General features: G+C 37.3%; 1 protein-coding gene across 1 annotated transcript; it reads right to left on the bottom strand.

Moving 5' to 3' along the window:
* Positions 1 to 13,300: 13,300 nt before the first annotated feature.
* On the bottom strand, positions 13,301 to 20,919 carry LOC309499573 (GTPase IMAP family member 8-like). Its single transcript, XM_082170876.1, has 3 exons — positions 20,700 to 20,919; positions 15,866 to 16,513; positions 13,301 to 15,671 (listed from the first exon to the last, which is right to left on the bottom strand). The coding sequence occupies exons 1-3, from the start codon at positions 20,725 to 20,727 to the stop codon at positions 14,680 to 14,682; spliced, it is 1,668 nt and encodes a 555-aa protein (XP_082027002.1). The 5' UTR covers positions 20,728 to 20,919; the 3' UTR covers positions 13,301 to 14,679.
* Between the last annotated feature and the right edge of the window lie 195 nt (positions 20,920 to 21,114).

Below are 21,114 nucleotides of genomic sequence, written 5' to 3'. Positions count from 1 at the left end.
CATCCTCAAAAACAATGAACTACAAATGTGAGGGCATCCTGAGAGAGAGAGAGAGAGAGAGAGAGAGAGAGAGAGAGAGAGAGAGAGAGGGAGGGAGTAAAGGGAATAATGAGTCACATTTTCAGTCTACAATATTATGAATATTTTTATAATAATATCAATAACGTCATCTCACCTTACAATAGCAGCATTTTCCTCAGTAGCTTGCTCTTCTCTGCAACTCTGTCAATTACAGTGTCGGTGTCCAAAGCCACAAGGATGTCCTTTTCAGTGGCCATCAACATGAAGGCTTCCAATTTGCTGGCAGACAGGCTGCTCCTCAGTATGCTTTTCATATATTTTAGGGTTGAAAATGATCGTTCGCAGGCCACCTGGGTTATTGAAAGTGTCAGCAAAAACTTGTACGCCAGTCCAAGCAGGGGATATGCATCAGTGAGCATGTTGAATCTCTGGAGAATCTGATAGCAGCACAGTGGGCAGTCTTTGCAGGAGGCACAGCTTTTGTTGATGATTTCCATGTCCTCTTCCTTTCCATCAGGTCCATCTTCCACTGTCCTGGTCACATATTCATCCAGTGGTGACTCTTTCAGCTTGTCCCACTGTCCCGCTAAGCTTTTCAGCTCATACTGCAGGTTGTCAACTGTTGCCCTGCTATTAAATTTAACCAGGCACTTGGTGAGGTCTGCAAGTGCAGATTTAGGGAGAGTATGGTTTCGGATCAGGGAGAAGTTTTTGGGATCCAGAAATGACAAATCTGCATAAAGAGTGCCATGTGTCAGAAATCTTTGGTGGATGGCCTCAATAGCTCTATCAACAATTTGGTTATGAACCTTTACCTCGTAGGCTCTCCTCCATCCTGAGACATCTCACCCGGCATGGCTTTCTTCTTCTTTCTTCTTTTCTGTGGCAGTGCAGCCTCCACTTCCATGTCGGTCTGCTCATCTTGCTGCTCAAGTTTTTCATTTGTCCATTCACAAAGTCATCAGCAGCAGCCTTGACAGCCTGGAAATCTCTCGCCATCTTTTTTAGGGCATCTTGTGTCCGTCTGCAGGTACAGTACTTTGACAATGGTGATATTTGCTCAAATATCCTAAGGAATAATTGAGCTGTCAGTATTGTCTCATACCTGAGTAGGCCCTTTTTGTATCCTCTGGCTTTGGTGCGTACATTTCCTTTCACAGTCTTCAGTTCCTGTTTGGCTGTGAGCATGGACAACACATCAATGTACAAACTGTCTTGAGGCTTTCCAAATGATCAAAATAGTTTGTTCAGAGCATCGTGCTTAGCCCACCAACGTGTCTCTCCAATTGGAGCAATGCGTCTCTTGTCATGGCTCTCCTTCTCCCAAATGTTCACTCTCTGATATGACTCCCTTGATGAAATGGTAAATGGTAAATTAACTGCATTTATTTAGCGCTTTCATAGACCTATGGCCACCAAAGTGCTTTACATAGCCTCACATTCACCCATCCACTCACTCATTCATACACCAATGAACACTGCTGTGTCATTGAGGAGATCAAACAGTGATCCACTCTCTATCACTATTTGAGTGGTATCAGACAGCACGAGATTGAGGACATGTGAATAGCACCATACGTGTACATGGTTGGGCGAGTGTGATGCCAGCAGAGAAGCCTCTGTACTGCCCCTGCATATTTGAAGCTCCATCTGTTGCATTACCAATGCACAGACTTGAGTCCAGTTTCAGATGCTCAAGGACTATGGCAAGCCGGTTTTAACATTTAATCATTTAAACCGACTAGTCTCTATTTTCATGCTACTAGTACTTATTTTTTAGATACTAGTATCTATTCCATTAAGTACTAGTACTTATTCATTAGCTACTAGTGCTTATTATTTAGGTACTAGTGCCTATTCTTTAGATACTAGTGCTTATTCTTTAGGTACTAGTACTTATTCAATAGATACTAGTACTTATTCATTAGATACTAGTACTTTTTAGATAACTAGTTTTTTAAACAAAAAAAGTATATATATTAACGCAACTCTGACTTCCTTTTAAAAACAATTATTAAAAAAGTTAATTAATTTTATCTTCCTCAAACTCACGCAATTGTTTCATTTTCAAAAGATGTCTACAAAATAATCCATTCACACAGAAACCATGGTCTCCTTAGTATTCACTAGGTTTATAAGCAGCAAAGGAAACCATTCCACAATGTGCATATTTTGAAAACATTTTCTATGCTACTAGTTTCAAGTATATATTTATGAATAACCTAAATAACTGCATCAAGCAGAGGGGCGTGTTTTACAAATAATTTGTTTATTTTTGCACAAGGCACTACATCATTTTAATTATTTTGGTGTTATCAGAATACATAACACTTTAAAATCAACACAAATATTCACTCTAAACTGAAGAGGGCTGTTGCTGCTATTTTGTTAACTTTACTGAAAAAATCACTGCAAAAATGATTGACAAAATACAAAAATACAAAAATAAATGTTATTACTAACTTATTTTATTACATGGCTTGGTTGAATTCCAATGTAGAACGCGGTGTGTTATTTCTTGATATCAGACCGCTGTGCGGAGTATAACAGACCGTTGCCATGAAAAACAGAGCGTTGCTATGGACTCACAGGATTCTAACCGTAGAGACGGAGCGGAATATATAATACAGTCGGGTTTAAATCAATAAACTCCCTTTTAAATAAATATGTTGTGTCAAATTAATTATTTATTTGGTAGGTAGCCATGTAATAAGTGGGATAATGTAGAGCGATTATCCCTTACACATTAGCTAGTCTAGTAGCTCATGAGGCATGCATGCTAGCAAAACACAGGTTAACTATATTTGTCTTTGGCTAATCAGCAGTAAATTCGAGCCTCGACCAGTGCCTCGAATTTCGAGGCACTGGTAGTTTAATCGTTTGTTCATCACCAGCGCCACTCACCTCAGCACAAGCCAAGAAAAACACTGCTGGGAGGGGCTGCTGCTGCCTGCAGGTGTGTGTGTGTGTGTGTGTGTGTATGATGTGTGCCGATGTGCGCTTCAGAACTCCTGACCTGATATTTAGATATACTATTCTTCAATAAATATATTTGTTTGACCGGGAAGCTGTGCGCAAACAGGAATATATATATTTTTATTTTATTTTTAAAAAGAAAAAAAAAAGCACCCCAGAAAAAAGGGCACTTTCTCTCCAGGAATAAAAAGGGCAGGTGCTCAAGCCCCCTTTGATGTCTATGTGTGCACGTGCCTGGATACTAGTACCTATTAAATAGATACTACACTGTTAGACATTTTATCGTATTTTTGCGGTAACTTACTGGCAGCACTATTGCCAGTAAGTTACTGTAAGTTCCCCTTTACAGTAGCTTACCTGTAAATGTGTTTTACGGTAGGATGCCCTTACCGCAATTTAATTTTACAGTAAGATGCCCTTACCGCAATTTAATTTTACAGTAAGATGCCCTTACCACAATTTAATTTAACAGTATGATGTCCATACTGCAATTTCATTTTACAGTATTACAGCCCATTTTACACTATTTTATTATTTATATTTTACATGAATGCTATTGAATTTAATAAATTCCAAAAAAGCGACTTGAGTCCATGTACATCAGCATATTCTTTATTCACTCTCACAATCAATTACATCCATTTTATTTATTTATTGTGATGCAATATTAGGCAAGGCAGTTTTATTTATATAGCACGTCATACACTTTGGCAATTAAAAGTGCTTTACACAGCAAGGAATTAAAAAGTGCCCCTATTATGGATTTTTTAAAATGACCTTTCATGTAGTGTGTAACAGCTCTAAGGCCTCGTTTACAAGTGAAATGTAACCCAATTCAGATTTTTTGCTCATATGTGACACAGATCGGATGTGTTCTATGACAGTGTAAACAGGAAAAAAAACACATGCATTCAGATATTTCGAGATCGGTTTCAGGCCTCATTCATATGTGAAAATAAATCAGATATAAATCGGATATGTGACGGATGGCCTGTCGAAACGTTGTGTCGTCGCAGGAGAGGAATGTGGACAAACGCAAAAAAAACTAACAAAAATAACAACTTTATTCCACTATTCATTTCCTTCTCTCTGGGCCTCGAGTTAGTTCACGTAGTATAACTGTGTTGTACGCAGTGTTGGTCAAGTTACTTGGAAAAAGTAATTAGTTACTGATTACTGATTACTTCTCCAAGAAAGTAATCCAGTTACTTTACTGATTACTTATTTTCAAAAGTAATTAGTTACTTTACTAGTTACTTTACTAGTTACTTTTCAAAAACATGATGCACGAAATGAATAAGCTATGTAAAGCCATAGACCTTTCTGCTTAATTCTATTCTTTCTGCATATTCCATCATCTAAAATTTAATCAAATTAAACATTCTTTTTTAAAACTTGTTTTATTAGTTTCAGTATTTTAACTTTATGCACATTGCATCAATGACTCACTCATTAAGATGGTCGCCTGCCGCCTCCTACTGGCGGTTTATAAATATTATTTCTATGCACAAATAATATTTCTTATTTGTATATTCAAAAAATATTTTAAATAATCTCATTACATTATTTAATGCAGTTTATTTGATTGGTAACAGCCCTTTAGCATGTTATTATTCTATTGTAATTTATTGATCAAATTTAAGAATTTTAAATGAAAGATGAAGCAAACGATTAGGGAAAAATGCCCTTTATAAAGGTTAAAATATCATAAATATGCCGATTTATATATGTTAAAGCTGACTGAACTGATGAGAATACTGATTCGGAATAAATGATATTTACAACACACACACACACACACACACACAAAAAAAAAAAAAAAAAAAAATCCTGTTCTAACAAGTGTTTTTACTCAGACAAGTGAATGACCGACCGAAGGACAAATGCAAAGCCCTGGTATATTTTTCTAATTATTATTCATTTATTTACCCATAAACCTGTCTTTAGGAAGCCATAAGTTACAGTGGCAAGAATAACTTTGTGAAACCTTTGGGGGTGGTGGACAGGGTTTAAATTAAGACAGGAGTTTGCCTTAATCTAGTTGATCATGCATTTCTTTTCTTTTATTCCACAGCTGATGTGTGCAGTTTTTTATTGCTTGCATTAAAATAATTTTCTCTTGTTTTTTTTTTTAATTGCAGTCTTTTTCTTCTGCCATTCATGCTTATCAGCTCCATGCAATCTTAAGCTTTTCTTGGTTCAGCTGCACACAGTCTGAAAAGGTTTTTTTTGGCAGTTTGCTAAAATAAAAGACCCATTCTAAGAGCTGTTGTCTTTTCTACCTTGGGAAATAATGTTAAACGAACAACTTAAAAAGGCATGACAAATCATGACATAAAGACTGACATCACTCACAACGTACCAATGCATTATCCCTCATGAACAAATATAACGTGTTTGCACGTTCATACCAGTTTACCATTACGACATCATTCATGAATAAACATGACGTCTGAACACGGACAAACGGTGCGTGTTGACGCGTCAAAATTCACGCGTTTCGTTTAAAGACTTTTGAACGCGATCGCTTGCCATAGTGTTTACCACTGACTTCGCGGCGCTCATGTCATTTGTCACTCACGAGTCACGGCTCACTTCGCGAGACAGTCTCGCAGTGTAACGCAGTAACGCAGCCTGCTTACAGGAAAGTAACAGTAATCTAATTACTGCTTTTGCAATTGTAATCCCTTACTTTACTCGTTACTTGAATAAAGTAATGAGATTACAGTAACGCGTTACTTCTAACGCGTTACTGCCCATCACTGGTTGTACGTCACACGTAGGCTCACTATTGGCTGACGCTGGTCATGTGTGTGATGCGGGTGACGTACAATACAGAAGCGCTGCGCAGTTATACTACGTGAACTAACTCGAGGCCCATAGAGAAGGAAATGAATAGTGGAATAAAGTCGTTATTTTTTGTTTGTTTTTTGCGCACAAAAAGTATTCTCGTCGCTTTATAAACTTAAGATTGAGCCACTGTAGTCACTTGGACTATATTAACGATGTCTTTAATACATTTTCTGGGCCAGCAAGTTATAATGTCTTAGAAGCCTATGGAGGAGTGAGCCAGCTCTCAGATTTAATCAAAAATATCTTAATTTGTGTTCCGAAGATGAACGAAGGTCTAAGGCTGGACTCACATATCGCGCCTAAAAACGCGTAGAAAACGCTAGGAGCGTCGCGTTCTCCTTTTTCAAAAGCTAGGACGCGGTTGCGCTCCGGAGGCGTCTATCGTTGCTAAGCAATCATCAGCTGCGCTCTCCGTTACAGCAAGGACATTTCAGAAATGGATTTCCACCACAGAAAAACCCTTGCTGTAACTCTGTTACAAGATTTATTTTCTAAGAAAAGTAAAAAATGCAGCAGTGTGTGGGTGCACCCGAACGCAAAAAACATGGGGAATTTCACCAGCTGATCCAGGAGCTCCGCCTGGATAATGAACGGTTCAAAGCCTATTTCAGATTGGACCAGAACCAATTTGATTATATTTTAAGAAAAGTTGGCCCAAGCATCAGTAAACAGAGCTTTTGCCGTCACCATCTCTCCTGCGCAACGGCTCTGCATTTGTCTGAGGTTAGACTATAACTATAAGTGGTCATAAAACGCCAGAAATAGCAAACACATACACATATATAGAACAATTCTGTATAAACAATGATGGATTTAACAATGAATCAGTTGTGAGCATAAATATTTATAGTAAAAATATTTTTGAGTAACTAGTGCAGCAGTTTACAGTGTTAGGTTCTTGTCACGTGACCTACGGTGCGCTTGCGGCATTCTGAAAAGTTGAGATGTTTTTATCTCGATGCGGCGCGGACGCGCATGGAAAAAATGAGCGCGTCGCATCGCGACCGCGTCGCTTCCATTATGAGCGCGCATACCGCGCGCCTACATTTGAAATAATGAACTTGAGCGCGCAAAAGACGCGATATGTGAGTCCAGCCTTACGGGGTTGGAACAACATGAGGGTGAGTAATTACTGACAGAATTAAAATTTTTGGGTGAACTAACCCTTTAAATACCTATGCTAATCACTTTGTGGGCCACGATTATCTATAACTGTGTCTATTAATGCAGTGTATCACTGAGAAACGTCCTGCTTGTGTCGTCCTTGTGATGGAGGTTCGGGTTGAATAACTAGTTCTTCCAGTGTTTCATTATTGGATTCGCGTTCGGATATGGTAAAATCGATGTCATTGTTCGTTACTGTGTTTAGTTTACGATGTAGGAAGCCTCAGGACAGCTGATGTTGTTATGGCAATGGGTGTTTTTGTTTAAGACACGCGCGCTGTACGCAGTAAACCAATCACAACAGACTGAGCTGTCTGGCCAGTAGCATGTGGAAAGGAGGGATTTAGAGAGATTGATTCATCTGACGAGCCGTTTAAGAATCTTTGAAAAATGTGGTGATGTGCAAATGTATATTATGAGAAAGTTTTTTTTAACTTTGATGCACGTAAACCTGTTGTAGGTAAGTGTTGTAGTAAATAGGATAATAGGGGCACTTTAAAACAGTTATAAAAACAATAAAAAAATGTACAGTTATAAAATGAATTAAAAGAGTAAAAAGATAATACATAGATAAACTTCTCATCTGGCAATACACCGGTGTATCATATTTTTCACAACTCCCAGTTTTACTCTGAGATTTTCCCATGGTGATTACACTGTGTCTGTGGTGTTCTTGCGGCATGCCTATAAGAAAACAACGTATCCAAAAAAAACAGATTTTTCCCTAAAATCGTACATGAGAAGCTCTAGGACTGACTCACGGGGTAACCTTGGGTTCGCTGCCCCATCAGTCCGCACCCCAAAATATTTGTCCGGAAGCTCTAGGAATGGAATCGATCCAGTCCGCACCCCACAGAACCTCGAGTTTAATTACACGTCAAACCCACTACTTCACCACAGACAGAGGTCATCAGCATGGTTTCATCTCTCAGTTTCCCCAATTAAGTAATTTATGTTTGTCTCTTACCCAATTCGCAGTGCCATTTGAGTTCAGTTTAGAATCAAAAGGAGGATGCAAAAAGAGAACTGAATTCATAACAAATCAAAGCAGGGATCATGACAATACGCAACAAAAAGCATCCCAGTTGGTCTTGACTGGCCTCCATACCGGTAAACCACTGATGGCTGATCTGAAAAAAACAACAAACAAACAAAAAAAAACCAGAAAAAATGTGTGAGAAATGGTTGAGTTTGGAGTTTATTTAATCTAAATTTGTTCATGGACAGATGAGGAATCAACTTGTGCAACAGCAGTTATTACCAGTCGAGTTAGTTTAAATAGTATAGCTTTATTGCACATCCCTTGTTAGGGAACTCTATTAATTGCCTGAATGTACAATTACGTTAAAGGTACACTGAGTAACTTTATGGCCCTTCAAACTTAAATCTGAAATAGAAAGCTTTTGTAACATTACAAATGTTCTTACTGTCACTTTAAGTCAATTTAATGCATCCTTGTCGAATTCAAGTATTAATTTCATTCAACAACCAAAAAAATACAAATAAAAAATACTGACTGAACAGTAGTGCTTTATATTTCAGATAAATGCTGTTCTTTTGAACTTTTTATTCAAAGAATCCTGAAAAAAAAGGTGTACAACTGAAAATAATCAGAAATGTTTCTTGATTCACACAAGTGCTCCTAAAAAAAGTTATGCTGCAAGTACTGCAAGTTATGTTACAATATGTTAATCACATAATGCATCTGATAGTTAGTCAAAACATACTTACAAAGCCAAAGATGCTCAGTGCTGAGGCTCTTTATAAAAGAGCCTTCGGCTGTAGTTAGCTCCTGTTGACAGGGAAAAGAGAGAAATAGAAGAAACATTTTTTTCAGCAATGATTATTGGTAAATGACTATATGTTATGAACATGATAAATGACAGATCTAGGACTACTGCTAGATTGATCAATCAGACGACAGTTTTACCAATAATTGGCATAGAATTTAAACAACATATTTTGCAATGAATATTTTTCAATTAGTCTGCCTTTACATTGTTTTAAATGCATTACTATTTTAACATGTCATATTTCGGTCCTGTGCAGAGTGAATTCAATCCAGCATTTATACGTAACGTTAGCTGTAACATCTCTTACTACATCGTGTCTACACTTTGTTAATTAGAGTTTTCGCCAGCCTGCATAATTCGGCACTGAATAAAAACTCCTGCACGCGAAAACAAATAAGCACAAATATGCACTGGAGCGTTTGGTTTGGCAAATCTGTTTCGCCAATATATTATAACAGTATCAAAGTAGCAATCTCTTGCTTGTGTTTGAACCGGGCCTGGGGCAGAGAGAGCGCGAGAGAGTGCCTTTGAGAAAACGCGCTAGGCCTAACTTACGCCGGTTTCACACCGCAAGCGTCAGCGGCGCGTGAGCAGCGCGTATTTTTTTCGCCGTCCATGTTATTCAATGAGTGCATTCACACCGCACGCAGAAGCGGCGCGTCAGCGCGTAGCAGGAGCAGAGCAGGAACAGCAGTGCCGCGATAGTTTCGGCGCCCAGTCTATTTTTAACGCGCCGCTTACGCTGAATTAAAGTGACAATGCATTGATCATGGCCAAAATACACCGGTTTTATCCAAAAAGTGCATTGATGATATCTATTGTCTTTTAAACAGTCAATCAAATGACCAACAGCAATTTAAAAAGAAAACAAATGTCCAAAAACAAGCTTGTTGCCAGAACAATAAAAACAAAGATGAACCAATTGATATATGAATTTTGTAATAAAATAAGCTTCTTGACAAGTCTTTTCTCCTAAATGTATTTGAAAACGAAATAAAGCAATGCCAACTCACCCATTAGAGTACTCTGTCTGTACACACGCCGCGGTTCAGCCGCGCATGACAAACGCTGCCAGTGTGAAAGCAAAACGCACGTGTCCTGCTCCTGCTCACCATACGCACTGCTCCTGCTCTGCTTATGCTCTGCTCGCGTGCAGTGTGAAACCGGCGTTAACGTTACTTCAAAACGCATTTAACTGACGAGTAAAATATGCCATAACTGGTCGTAAAAAGGACAGAAAACCTTTGTTTGTATAAATATTAGATTGGGTCCATCTACTGAAATAAGCAGTCAGTCAATTCTATGGCATTTAATGGGATATTAAAGCGGCAGTTTCGAGGAAAATTAGACTGTCCTGTGAGCTGTTATTAAAAGCCTATTCGTACTTTCTTCATAAATTTAGCTATATTTAATTAGTATTGGTAATGGTTTACTTTGTAAAAGTAACTTATAAAATAAATTTGTTCAGTAAAAAGTACTTACCTCAGAAAAAAACCCAGCTGGCGTCTAGCGATCCACTCTCTCTCAGCAGGGACGTCCGTTATGAGCGCGCACTCGACACATGACGTCACACAAACCTCAGTTTACATTCTGCCAGGTTGTTGCGCGGGCTTTGCAACAATTAAAATTTTGTGAGGTGTAAGCAAAGTTATATATATATATATATATATATATATATATATATATATATATATATATATATATATATATATATATATATGTGTTTATATTAATTTAAAATAAAATAAAAATACATTTATATCATTTATAATGCCTGTATGGGAACCAGTTGTGAATTTTTGTACATGTATATAAACATCCAGTGTTTGCATAGCTTAAAAATGAGAATGCAGATTCATGATTTTCATCTGCAGAACAAGATGGGGGGGAAAATATAAAACATTATCATATGATATTTTAATATGCCTAAAACATAAATACAATATGCATATACAAATAAAAAAAAATCTGTCTTCTTCATTTACAGTAGCACTACTGCTTTTGCGTAAACAGTAAAGTACTGTAAATTCCATATACAGTAAGTTACTGTAGATTTCATAAAAATACCCATAATGCAGTGCATATTACAGTAGTTAACCGTAAATAATATAAGTGGTATTTTACTGGGCTTTTTTGCGGTAAGTAACTGTAAAATTACGGCAAAGTCTAACAGTGTAGTACTTATTCATTAGATACTAGTACTTATTCATTAGATACTAGTTCTTATTTATTAGATACTAGTACTTATTCATTAGTTACTAGTTCTTATTATTAGATACTAGTACTTATTCATTAGATACTAGTACCTATTAAATAGATACTAGTACTTATTCATTAGATACTAGTACTTATTCATTAGATACTAGTACCTATTAAATAGATACTAGTACTTATTCATTAGATACTAGTACTTATTCCAATAGTGACTAGTAACTATTCTTTTGTTACTAGTAACAAATTTTTTTTTTTTTTTTGCCATTGACTTCTATGGGGATCTGTCATTCAGATATCAACTATTCAGTTCTGACTAGTATGTATTCCAATTGTGACTAGTACATATATATTAGATACTAGTAGTTATTTATTAGGTACTAGTACTTATTTTTTAGATACTAGTACCTATTACTAGATACTAGTATGTATTCAATAAATACTAGTACTAAGTCATTAGATACTAGTACCTCTTAAATAGATACTAGTACCTATTAAATAGATACTAGTACTTATTCATTAGATACTAGTACTTATTCATTAGAAATAGAGACTAGTCGGTTTAAATGATTAAATGTTAAAACGGCTTGCCATACAAGGACCTCTGTTAGCAAGTTGACAAAGGACTGTCCAATGGACGCGCTGCACCGGATCACTGCGACAAGCCTCTCATTGACAACATCAGTCACATACCTCAAAATGACTGAGTAATGGTCTTGCGCTGTTATGTCCTGTGTTGTATCCAACTGGACAGAAAACATTCCAGCTTTCCGGATCTCAATGGAGATGTTTTGCTGAATTAAGTTCCGGATGGTATCAATCACAGAGTTGACGGTCGTTTTAGACAGTAGAGAGATGAGGGAACCTCTGCCTCTTGATCCTGGTGACACATGCAATTTTTTGCTCTTCTCAATCACATTACTTAGATGCTCTTTTAAACACACATCATATTTTACCAATAAAATGATCAGCTCCAAAAAATGTCCATGGTCGATGCTATCGTTGTCCAGGGTATACGCAGCCTCATTCTCCACATGTCTTTCCTATCACTTTTACGACCTCCACTACCCGTTCCAAAACATGATGCCTCTTCTTGACCTGATTTCTGTGCTCTGTCAGCTGTCTGCCCCCCAATAGGTTTTTGATGTCAGCTTTTGAGCAGTTTAAAAAATAAGCTTCGGCACGATTTCTGTGTGCCATGCTTTTGTCATGCTCTTCCGCTCTCTGGTGTACATGTCTCCAGTCTGACATTCCATTTATGAAAATGTTGGAGTCAGTTGGCTTGCTGAAGGCCAGACATAAAAAAACAAACAAAGCATGACGTTCATGACAATATGTCAGCCACTTTCTGCTTTTGCCATCTCTACTGGTGAACACCTTCTTCACCACAGGGTTTTTAGCATCCTGTTTGGGGTGATGATTTAACAATAAACATTTATAAAATAAAATAAACATTACAGCATAACTTAGACATGAACAATCAGCATATGAATCTCAACAATGGTGACAATAAATTAAATATTCAAATAAGCAGATCCTAAAACAGACTACTAACAATCACGGCAATAAGAGATTTTTTGTTGATTGTCACCATTATTGAGATTCATGTGATGATTCCTGATGTCCGTGTGTCTGAATAATGCGCTAGCTCAAAATGATTTGTGTGAATCTTTAAATTTCTTTATAATAACTAGTTATCATAACACTGCTGTATCTCAACCTGTAGAATCACAGGGCAACTATAATTAAAAATATTATAGTTAATTGCATTTTAATTATAGTTAAACAAAAATTACCAACACATTGCCATATTTTAACAAATTAGACATGAGATCAGAGATTCAGGCCACTAGATCAACAGTTACCCAAAATCACCTGATTATATTTTTTCTTGCCTTTTTTTCCCAAAACAGATGTCCCTTATTAACACAGTTACATCAGCCACAGAACAGTAAATGTTGAAAAGTCAGGTCAAGAGCCCAAATAAAGCAAACACAAACATTTTCAATAAGACATAATGAGAACTGGCAGAAATATAGTCAAACTGGTTTGTAATAAGTGAAGATGGCAAAGCTGTTTTTTGGAGTTGTTTAATAGACAGTTTTGGAGAATATTTTTTTGCCATGTTAATTTCAGCCCTTCATGGCCTCTTTTGAAAGAAGTCAAAAGTACATGATTTTACTTTATTACTTTATTAAAAACATTTTTGCCATAACGGCATTTGTCATAACGTGTCCCGTGGAGATCAAGGGGAGGTGTTAGATAGGCTCAGGACTCAGATATCATCCAAAGAAGATTTTTATTTAATGCCAGTGGAGAAGTAGGGGTGAATATATTCACAGTGATGTCAAAAACACAAATTATACACTTGACTCAGTGCAAACTTTGATGTATCAACAAACAAAGGAAAGCAAATTGCTACAGGCTGCAAAATCTTCATGAATACTTCAGCAATATGACCCCATCTTTTCAGTGGTGTTGATTCACAGTGGAGTAATTCAAAGTTTGTCATGTGTGTCTGATCCAGAGCATGTGAGCGGAGTGGAGTGAGCGGGCGGATCTTGGACAGAGCGCAGAGCTGCATTTTTAAAAGGACGGAGCGTCGCCCTATTTCCCGCTCCAATTTCACTCCGCTCACACCACGAATGACGAGTCTGAAGCATGCTTAGTCAAGCATGACCCAGAATCCATCTGTCTTGCACAGTCATCAACAGTAGACTATTTTCAGTCAAAACTCGGCTCAATAATGGAGTTCAAAAAGTACTTCTCAAATGAAAATGAGAAGTCATACAGGTGTACTATTAATATAAAACTAACTAACAATGATAATGTGGTACAAGAAAACGAATGTGGAGACATCGTTTCAGTCAGTAAAGATTCATTTTGGAATCTAAAAAGACACATCTCACATGAAAGTGTGCTACGTGAACACGCTGGAAGAAAGCAAAAGGTTAGCAAATTGAATACGGTAACTTGTAACAAAGTGTAAATTAAATATAGCGTAATATTCAAACAAATTTGCTTTGTCATTCAAGTAGGCCTAATGGTTCGTTTCATTTCATTTGTGTCGTCCGTAATAATATTTATATTATAGGCCCATTTATTCGTTGAATTTTACAGCAGTTTGTGTGTACAATGGATATAAGCCAATTAAAATTTGAATCATGTGCGTTGCGCTAAAGTTCACTTATCAAAATTCTGGCCTAATAGTTAATTTACTTTTAAAACTTTTATGTACATTTTTGTTTATATTATTTTTATTTATATTATTAGGCCCATTTATTCGTTTAATTTTACAGGACTTTTTGTGTAGGCTATATTTCTTCTTACATAGGCCTAATTTGTAATTTGAAATTAAACATTTCTATTTGAAAAATGTTGTTGATGCTCATTAGTTCTTTAGGAGGTAAGGCTGTGGTCTAAGCTAAAAGTGAAATAGATTTTTTTCCTTTTTTGGTGCGAGCGGGAGGCGATTTGAGTGGAGCATGAAGCAAACTGCGTTGAGCGCTGAGCGATAATGAGCGGAGCGGCCTGATGTAGCTTAGAGCGGGGGAGCGGGGGAGCGGGGGAGCGGAGGGGTGAACAGTTCCGTGAGCGATGAGCTGAGATTCTCACCGCTCCACTCATCTCATATGCTATGGTCGGATCATTACTGAGTTTCTCACTGAACTGTACACATTTTCTGTTTAGCTAGTTTCCGTGTGGCATTGATTGCAAGGTGAACGGCCTCTACGTGTCTGAATCCTTTGCTCTCAGCCTCCTTTATGGTGCTCTCCTTCTCCTCAAGGGTCACCACGTTCTCCAGTGCTCTGCGTATATCTGATCCTTTTACAAGAGGATACATAAGAAGTTCTGCTATGAACGTGTCAGAAAAAGATTTCTTAGCTTCATGTCGTGACTCCTCCGCTAAACGCCAGTATAATTGCTGCCATTCTGTTAGAGGGAGCCGTTTGTGCTTCTGTTTGAGCTGCTCCACTTTCTCATCCAAGTTCTGCTTATGGATCTCCTGAATGCATTTCTCTGTTCCTTTAAACATGTCATTTGTAAAGTGTCCATTTTCTAACATCATCTTCTCTATTTTACTGATCAGATCTTTGAACTGTGGGAAACTGGCAGAATCATTGTCTAAACAGAAGAATCGATTTCCACAGTTCTGTACAAGGGTTAGAAGATCTGGATCACCATTCTGTAGAAACTGCTCAATGGTTGTATTTTTCTTCTCTAACTGATCTTTGTGAGTGAAGAGGATCATGGTGTATTTTTCCATCCATTCTCCAAACACTTCTTTGAGCTCCTTTATTGTATTCTTCTCCTCCTCAGTGAATCGACCCACTTTAATGATGATGATAAAAGCGTGTGGTCCAGGAGATGTGTAAGTTATGCATTTCACTATTTCAGTTTTAACCTCCTTTTCATTGAGTTTATTATCATAAAGTCCAGGTGTGTCGATCACTAAGATCTCTTTACCGATCCTCACTGTAGTTTCTGACTGACACTGTTTCGTCAGAGAGTTTGAACTGACTGAAGATTCAAAGATGTTTCTGCCGATGATGGTGTTTCCAGTGGCACTTTTCCCAGCTCCAGTTTTTCCTAGCAGAACCAGCCTGATCGGGTCTTTCCTCTCAGGAACTTCTGCTAGAGACTCTCCTGGAACTACAACAGTAACAAATCTGCTGTTTATTTAAAGCTTAAAATTCTCAATAAACGACAATTTTAAGACAATTTCAAATGCCCTTAATTCATTTTAGCATGAAAAATCATATATTGTTGAAGTAATTTAAAACATAAAAATAATAACTGTCTCATTTCTGTCAATTCTTTTGATTGTTCTTTTGTTTAAAACTTACATTTGACATCAGGCTCATCTTTGCTTGATCTCCTTTTCATTTTTTCCATGACAAATTTCCCTCCATTTTCTCCCATCAAAACTTCAATCTTCTGCAGTAGACCATTTACGGTCTTCTTTTTTTTTAAACAATGAAACTTTCCTCCACATTCTGTCACCAGTTGCTGGAGATCTGCATGATCTTTATTTTGTAGATGTTTATCAATGGTCTGATTCCTGTCCAGTTCATCTCCATGTGTGAACAGAATCATGATGTACTTCTGAACTTCAGGACCAAATAAACACTTAATATAATAAAGGATCTCCTCCTCATTTTCCACAGGTTCCGCTAGAGGAACGGTGAGCAGAACTGCACTGAGTCCTGCTGAACATAGTTTGATCAGCTCTTCTTTCAGTTCCTCCAGCTTCTCCTTATTCAGATCTGGATCCAGTAGATCTGGACAATCAATCACACACACCTGCTTCTCTCCGATCTGTGTTTTATCCTCGCAAACTTCAGCTTTATGCTTCTTTTTACGTTTGTGTACTTGAAACTTTTGTTCTCCCAGTATAGTGTTTCCTGAGGAGCTTTTCCCAGAACCCTTCCTGCCTATCAGAAGAATCCGGATCACTGGATCATCTGAACTGGAGCTGCTGATCGCTGACACCTCTGAAATAAAAATATAAAATAATACATCAGGTCAAGTTGTCATTCTTCTTAAAACAGGCAGTCAAGATACTACAAATAGAGAAAAATTTAGTTTGTTTAAAAAGAAACCTAAGCAGGCAATTTCTTTTCCAAGTGAGTAAACGAGTCAGGACTCTGTGAACTTTATTTCCACTGACACCAACTATGTGTAACGATTATATTCAGTTTTGGTTTCATGTTCACTGTCTACTGTCCCTGTTTTGCCAGCATGTGTTCTTTATTTAGTTTCATTGTTTGTTAATCAGTACATCATACCTGTTCTGTTTCAGTTAATCTTCCTCTGTCTTAAGCCCTCAGTTTCTGGTGTTTCATTGTACGGTATTGTTATTATTGTTAGTGTGTAGTTGTGACTTATTCTCCTGCGTGTTCTCTTTGTTTATTAAAAAGGACTCTTTGTTTATCTTTGACTTGTGCGTGTGTGACTACTTGTGATCACTTGATACTATAGAACAAATGGCATTATAATTGTACAGTATAGACTTGACACAATATCATAATTTTCATACCGGTACAGTATCCGTGTTCAAACCGATTGTATTAGCATTGGTTGGACACTATGTGGTGCTGTTGGGTCATTTTTGTGCAACTCTGATCCTGGAGGCACACCAACACTACACATTTCCTAATCAAACTGAACTGAACAGAACTGAATCAGTTGAGACTCTGAAACCAGAAATAAATGGGTCAGATAAGGGAGACATAGAAAATGTGCAGTGTTGTTGTGCCTCCAGGAACAGGGTTGGGGAAATCTGACCTACACATTGACACATGGCATACTGATTCTAAAATAAAAATAATAATTTTACTGATTTTAACTAAAACTAAAAGGAAACTGGTAAAAAATAAAGGAAATTAAATGATTAATTACACACTTGGGGATAGTTCACCCGTAAGACCTTCGTTCAAGAACACAAATTAAGATATTTTTTTATGAAATCCGAGAGGTTTCCGAACCACCCATAGGCAGTAGCATCATTGCAACTTTCAAGGTCCAGAAAGGTTTAAAGACATTGTTAAAATAGTCCATGTAACTACAGTGGTTCAACCTTAATGTTATGAAGCGACGAGGATATTTTTTGTGTGCAAAAAAACTAACCCTTTAACACTAGAAGTGCCATGGCGGTCATTTTGACCGTTTTGAATTTTATATCTGCAATAACTTTGTTGAAAAAATAATCCTGCCAGTACCTGACTTTTCCTAAAAGTGTCTGTATTTTCATTTAAAATGTTTTTCATGTAAATTGCACATAAGGCAAAAAAAACAAATGAACATATTTACCTATTTCGGCCATAGACGGTCATATTGACCGCACTGAATTTCGCGGTTTTATTATAGGCTATACCAATATACACAACAATAAAATGTGGTAAAAATACACAAAACATATTCAACAACAAATAATTTAAATGTAATGATATTCAGAACAGAACAAGAATGAAAAAAATAACTATAAACAAGCCAAAATGAAATACTTTATAAGCGAAAGTGAAAGTAAGCGGCGTTAGGCTCACGTAATTCTCTAATTAGAATCAAAATGTTTCAACATTTGCGATGTATTTGGATGGTAAACTATTTTAAACTAAACTACTTTATTATAGGCTTTGTACTTCACTCACGTTCCAGTATCGACGGAAAAAAATCATCCTCTTCACACGTGCAAAATGGTACGAATTGAATGAGGCTATACTGACTATATAAACAGAGCAGTGGAATTTGTATATGTTAGGTTGACTATTTTATTATGGCTATAATGAACAGGCTGCAATGTCAAGACTGCAATGCTGTAATATGGTGTGTGTGTGTGTGTGTGTGTGTGTGTCGGCGGGCGCGGGCGCGATCGAACAGTGGAAACATGAAAACATAGGCTACTCCGTTATTTTGTTCAGGACATCTACAGATATTATTTATAAATGTAGAATTAAACTTGTTTAAATGTACAGTTTGGTGTTGTTTTGTTTTTAAAATATATCCTAATACAATAAATGCATCAATCTCTCAATTGGGTATGTATCATTAAAGATATAGAGTTCGGAATCTAGCGGTCAAAATGACCGCTTGCGGCAGTTCTAGTAGTTATGGAATTCTGGCACTTCTAGTGTTAAAGGATTAGTTCAGCCAGAAATGAAGGAAACATACAGTGGGTGTGTCAGAGTAAAAGTGCCTGTGCAGAAAGATGGAGGAACTGCACAATGAGTCCATCACAGAAACAATTGAACATTTATGCATGTCTATTGAGAATGAGCATGTCTAAAACAACATGTAGAAAAATTTAATTTGCACTTGATGTGGAACTTGCAAGTGCCTCGGTGTAGTAACATGGAGTGGAGTAACATCTCGCAGCAAGAACCGGCACATATTTCTCAGTCCATGTGACGATGAGATGCTCTGTAGCACTTAAAGCAGCTGCTGGACACCACACACTGACTGCTACTATTTATTTTTTACTTTTGATATTGTCTCTTTATTCAGGGACTCATTATTTTATTTATTTTCGTCAAATGTCTGTGAAATTTGTTCAGAGCAAGTGTGTGTGCGCATGTGTGGTGCTCTCTCTCTCTCTCTCTCTCTCTCTCTCTCTCTCTCTCCCTGTCGCTCCACGTGTAACATGTGCAGCTGTTTTAATGGGCGGTGCTGATGCTACTCAACGCGTGGATATAAGCTGTGTGGAAATAAGCTGTGTGGAAGACCTGCTCATCGAGTTCTGCCTCCTGCTTCCTTGTGTGGTAGAGTGTGCGCGCGTGTGTGTACGAGCTTTTACCAAAACAGTGGTGTGTTAATGGCGTTTGGCTTATTGGCTTAAGAAAATCTAACCCCTATTTAAAATAAATATTGATTACTTGACTACTTTGTTGTGTTGTGGAGTGTTTGTGGGAGCAGGAGACGGAAATCCAGGCGACACATTTACAGGTGTCGCTCTCCCTGTTTGTGCTTGTGACATGTAACAAAATTGAATAATATAAAAAGAATTATTCTGTATAGTTTACTGTAAAAAAATATATTTTTTGGGTCACCGTTGTGCTGAAGAGTAGAGCCTGTGCTTCAGTCCAGGAGAAGATCTACAAACATTGATGATATTCTGCGTGTTGCTTTATTTAACAGGCGGTGACTGTGTAGTTGCTGGTCCAGTGGAAATCTTTTTATGTTCAATAGTTTTTAAGTGGTCTCAAATGAAATAAGTTTACGGTAATACTTTGCTCATATTAATAGTGCATTATAAATATTAGTTAATAAATGTAAACGACAGTTGGTCAATTTAAGTCAGTCGGTTTCTGCAAATGAAATGAGTTAACTCGACTGTAACATTGTAACAGTAAAGAACTGTACAATTCATAGTAAATTACTGGCAACAACTTTTAAAACACAAAAGTTTTACAACCAGGGGAACGCAAAATTTTGAAAGTGAGCGCAAAAGCTATGAATTATGATTTTTCCTCCCATCTCATTTTTTACATCACTATGTCCCCTTAGGGGCTCCAATTTATGGACCTTATGACAAAGTCAAAAACTAGGTTCTGACAGCTTGATGACAGAGGAGTCAAGTCAAGTCACCTTCATTTATATAGCGCTTTTAACAATACAGATTTTTCCAAAGCAGCTTTACAGAGATAACAGGAAAAGAATGCAGCAAAGTTTGTGTCTAGAAGCGCTGGAAGGTGTGGTGCTTACTGCGTCCTCTTGAACGTCGTGAAATAGCTTTTCCTTCTGTCAGATGGATATTACTTGTGCTTTTGGTATAAACTTTGTCTGTGATTTCTTTCTTTTTTTCTTATTTGATGTAAAAGAGCTTTAAGACTGAAAACAAAAATCACCAAAAACATATTCTGCACTTTAAGTAAACCAAACCCTATTCAATTAAAGTGAACCAGAAAGCTTCAAATGACCTCAGTGCTTTTGGTGTTCACAATGTAAGTGAGCTTCGAACAAAAGGACCTTTTAGGTGGGTCTGAGATCATTTGGGGTGTTCACGTTATATCGGCCTTGGAGCGCTCAAACCAAGGTGTAAAAACACCCAGAGGCTTTTCCTTGAAACTTGAAGAAACAAGTAGACAACAACATCTTCAAATCTAATCTTAAAAGGATCAGTTTAGCAACAACATTTGTTAAGAATACTATGATTGCTTGAGTTTGTGTGAAGATATTTCTTACGTGTAGGTGAGGAAGGTTTCTCTGCCATCTTCACTAAACGTGACTTCAGAATCCAATATAATGCTTCTTAGAAAACAAAAAAAGCTCAAAACATGAATAAATCATACTCTTTATATGAAATATATTGAGTTTTTTTGCCAGCAAAAACCAGAGAGAAGAGCAGCTGGTGAGATGAAATTTATTTCCGTGTTGAAATGCTCCTCGCTGCAGTTAGACCTGTTCTACCTGTTACCTGTAAGAGGAGGAGTGTGATTCCCCCATAACCCTGAACAAACTCACAGTGGCTGCTTTTCAAACAGAAGGCTGCATCCTAGTAAGGTTGCATTTCACATCTGCCACGTCAAGGCCATCTTAATTTGAAGAACCTTTGGATTGCAGTCTTTGCTTTGTGTCCTTCATTCAGCTCATTTTGAAG

The sequence above is a fragment of the Leuciscus leuciscus genome (genome assembly GCF_965113295.1).
Source record: "Leuciscus leuciscus genome assembly, chromosome: 1".
Lineage (NCBI taxonomy): Eukaryota > Metazoa > Chordata > Actinopteri > Cypriniformes > Leuciscidae > Leuciscus > Leuciscus leuciscus.
The sequence above is the reverse complement of the archived record's forward strand: the minus strand, read 5'-3'. Positions and strand labels throughout refer to the sequence as shown.

Bases quoted from the DNA above. Each gene is read 5' to 3' on its own strand.
- LOC309499573 (XM_082170876.1), bottom strand. From the start codon at position 20,727: ATGGCAGAGAAACCTTCCTCACCTACAC. The intron at 16,514-20,699 runs GTAAGAAATATC...TTTTTATTTCAG, and splicing joins GAAACCTTCCTCACCTACAC to AGGTGTCAGCGATCAGCAGC. The intron at 15,672-15,865 runs GTAAGTTTTAAA...TTACTGTTGTAG, and splicing joins AGATGAGCCTGATGTCAAAT to TTCCAGGAGAGTCTCTAGCA.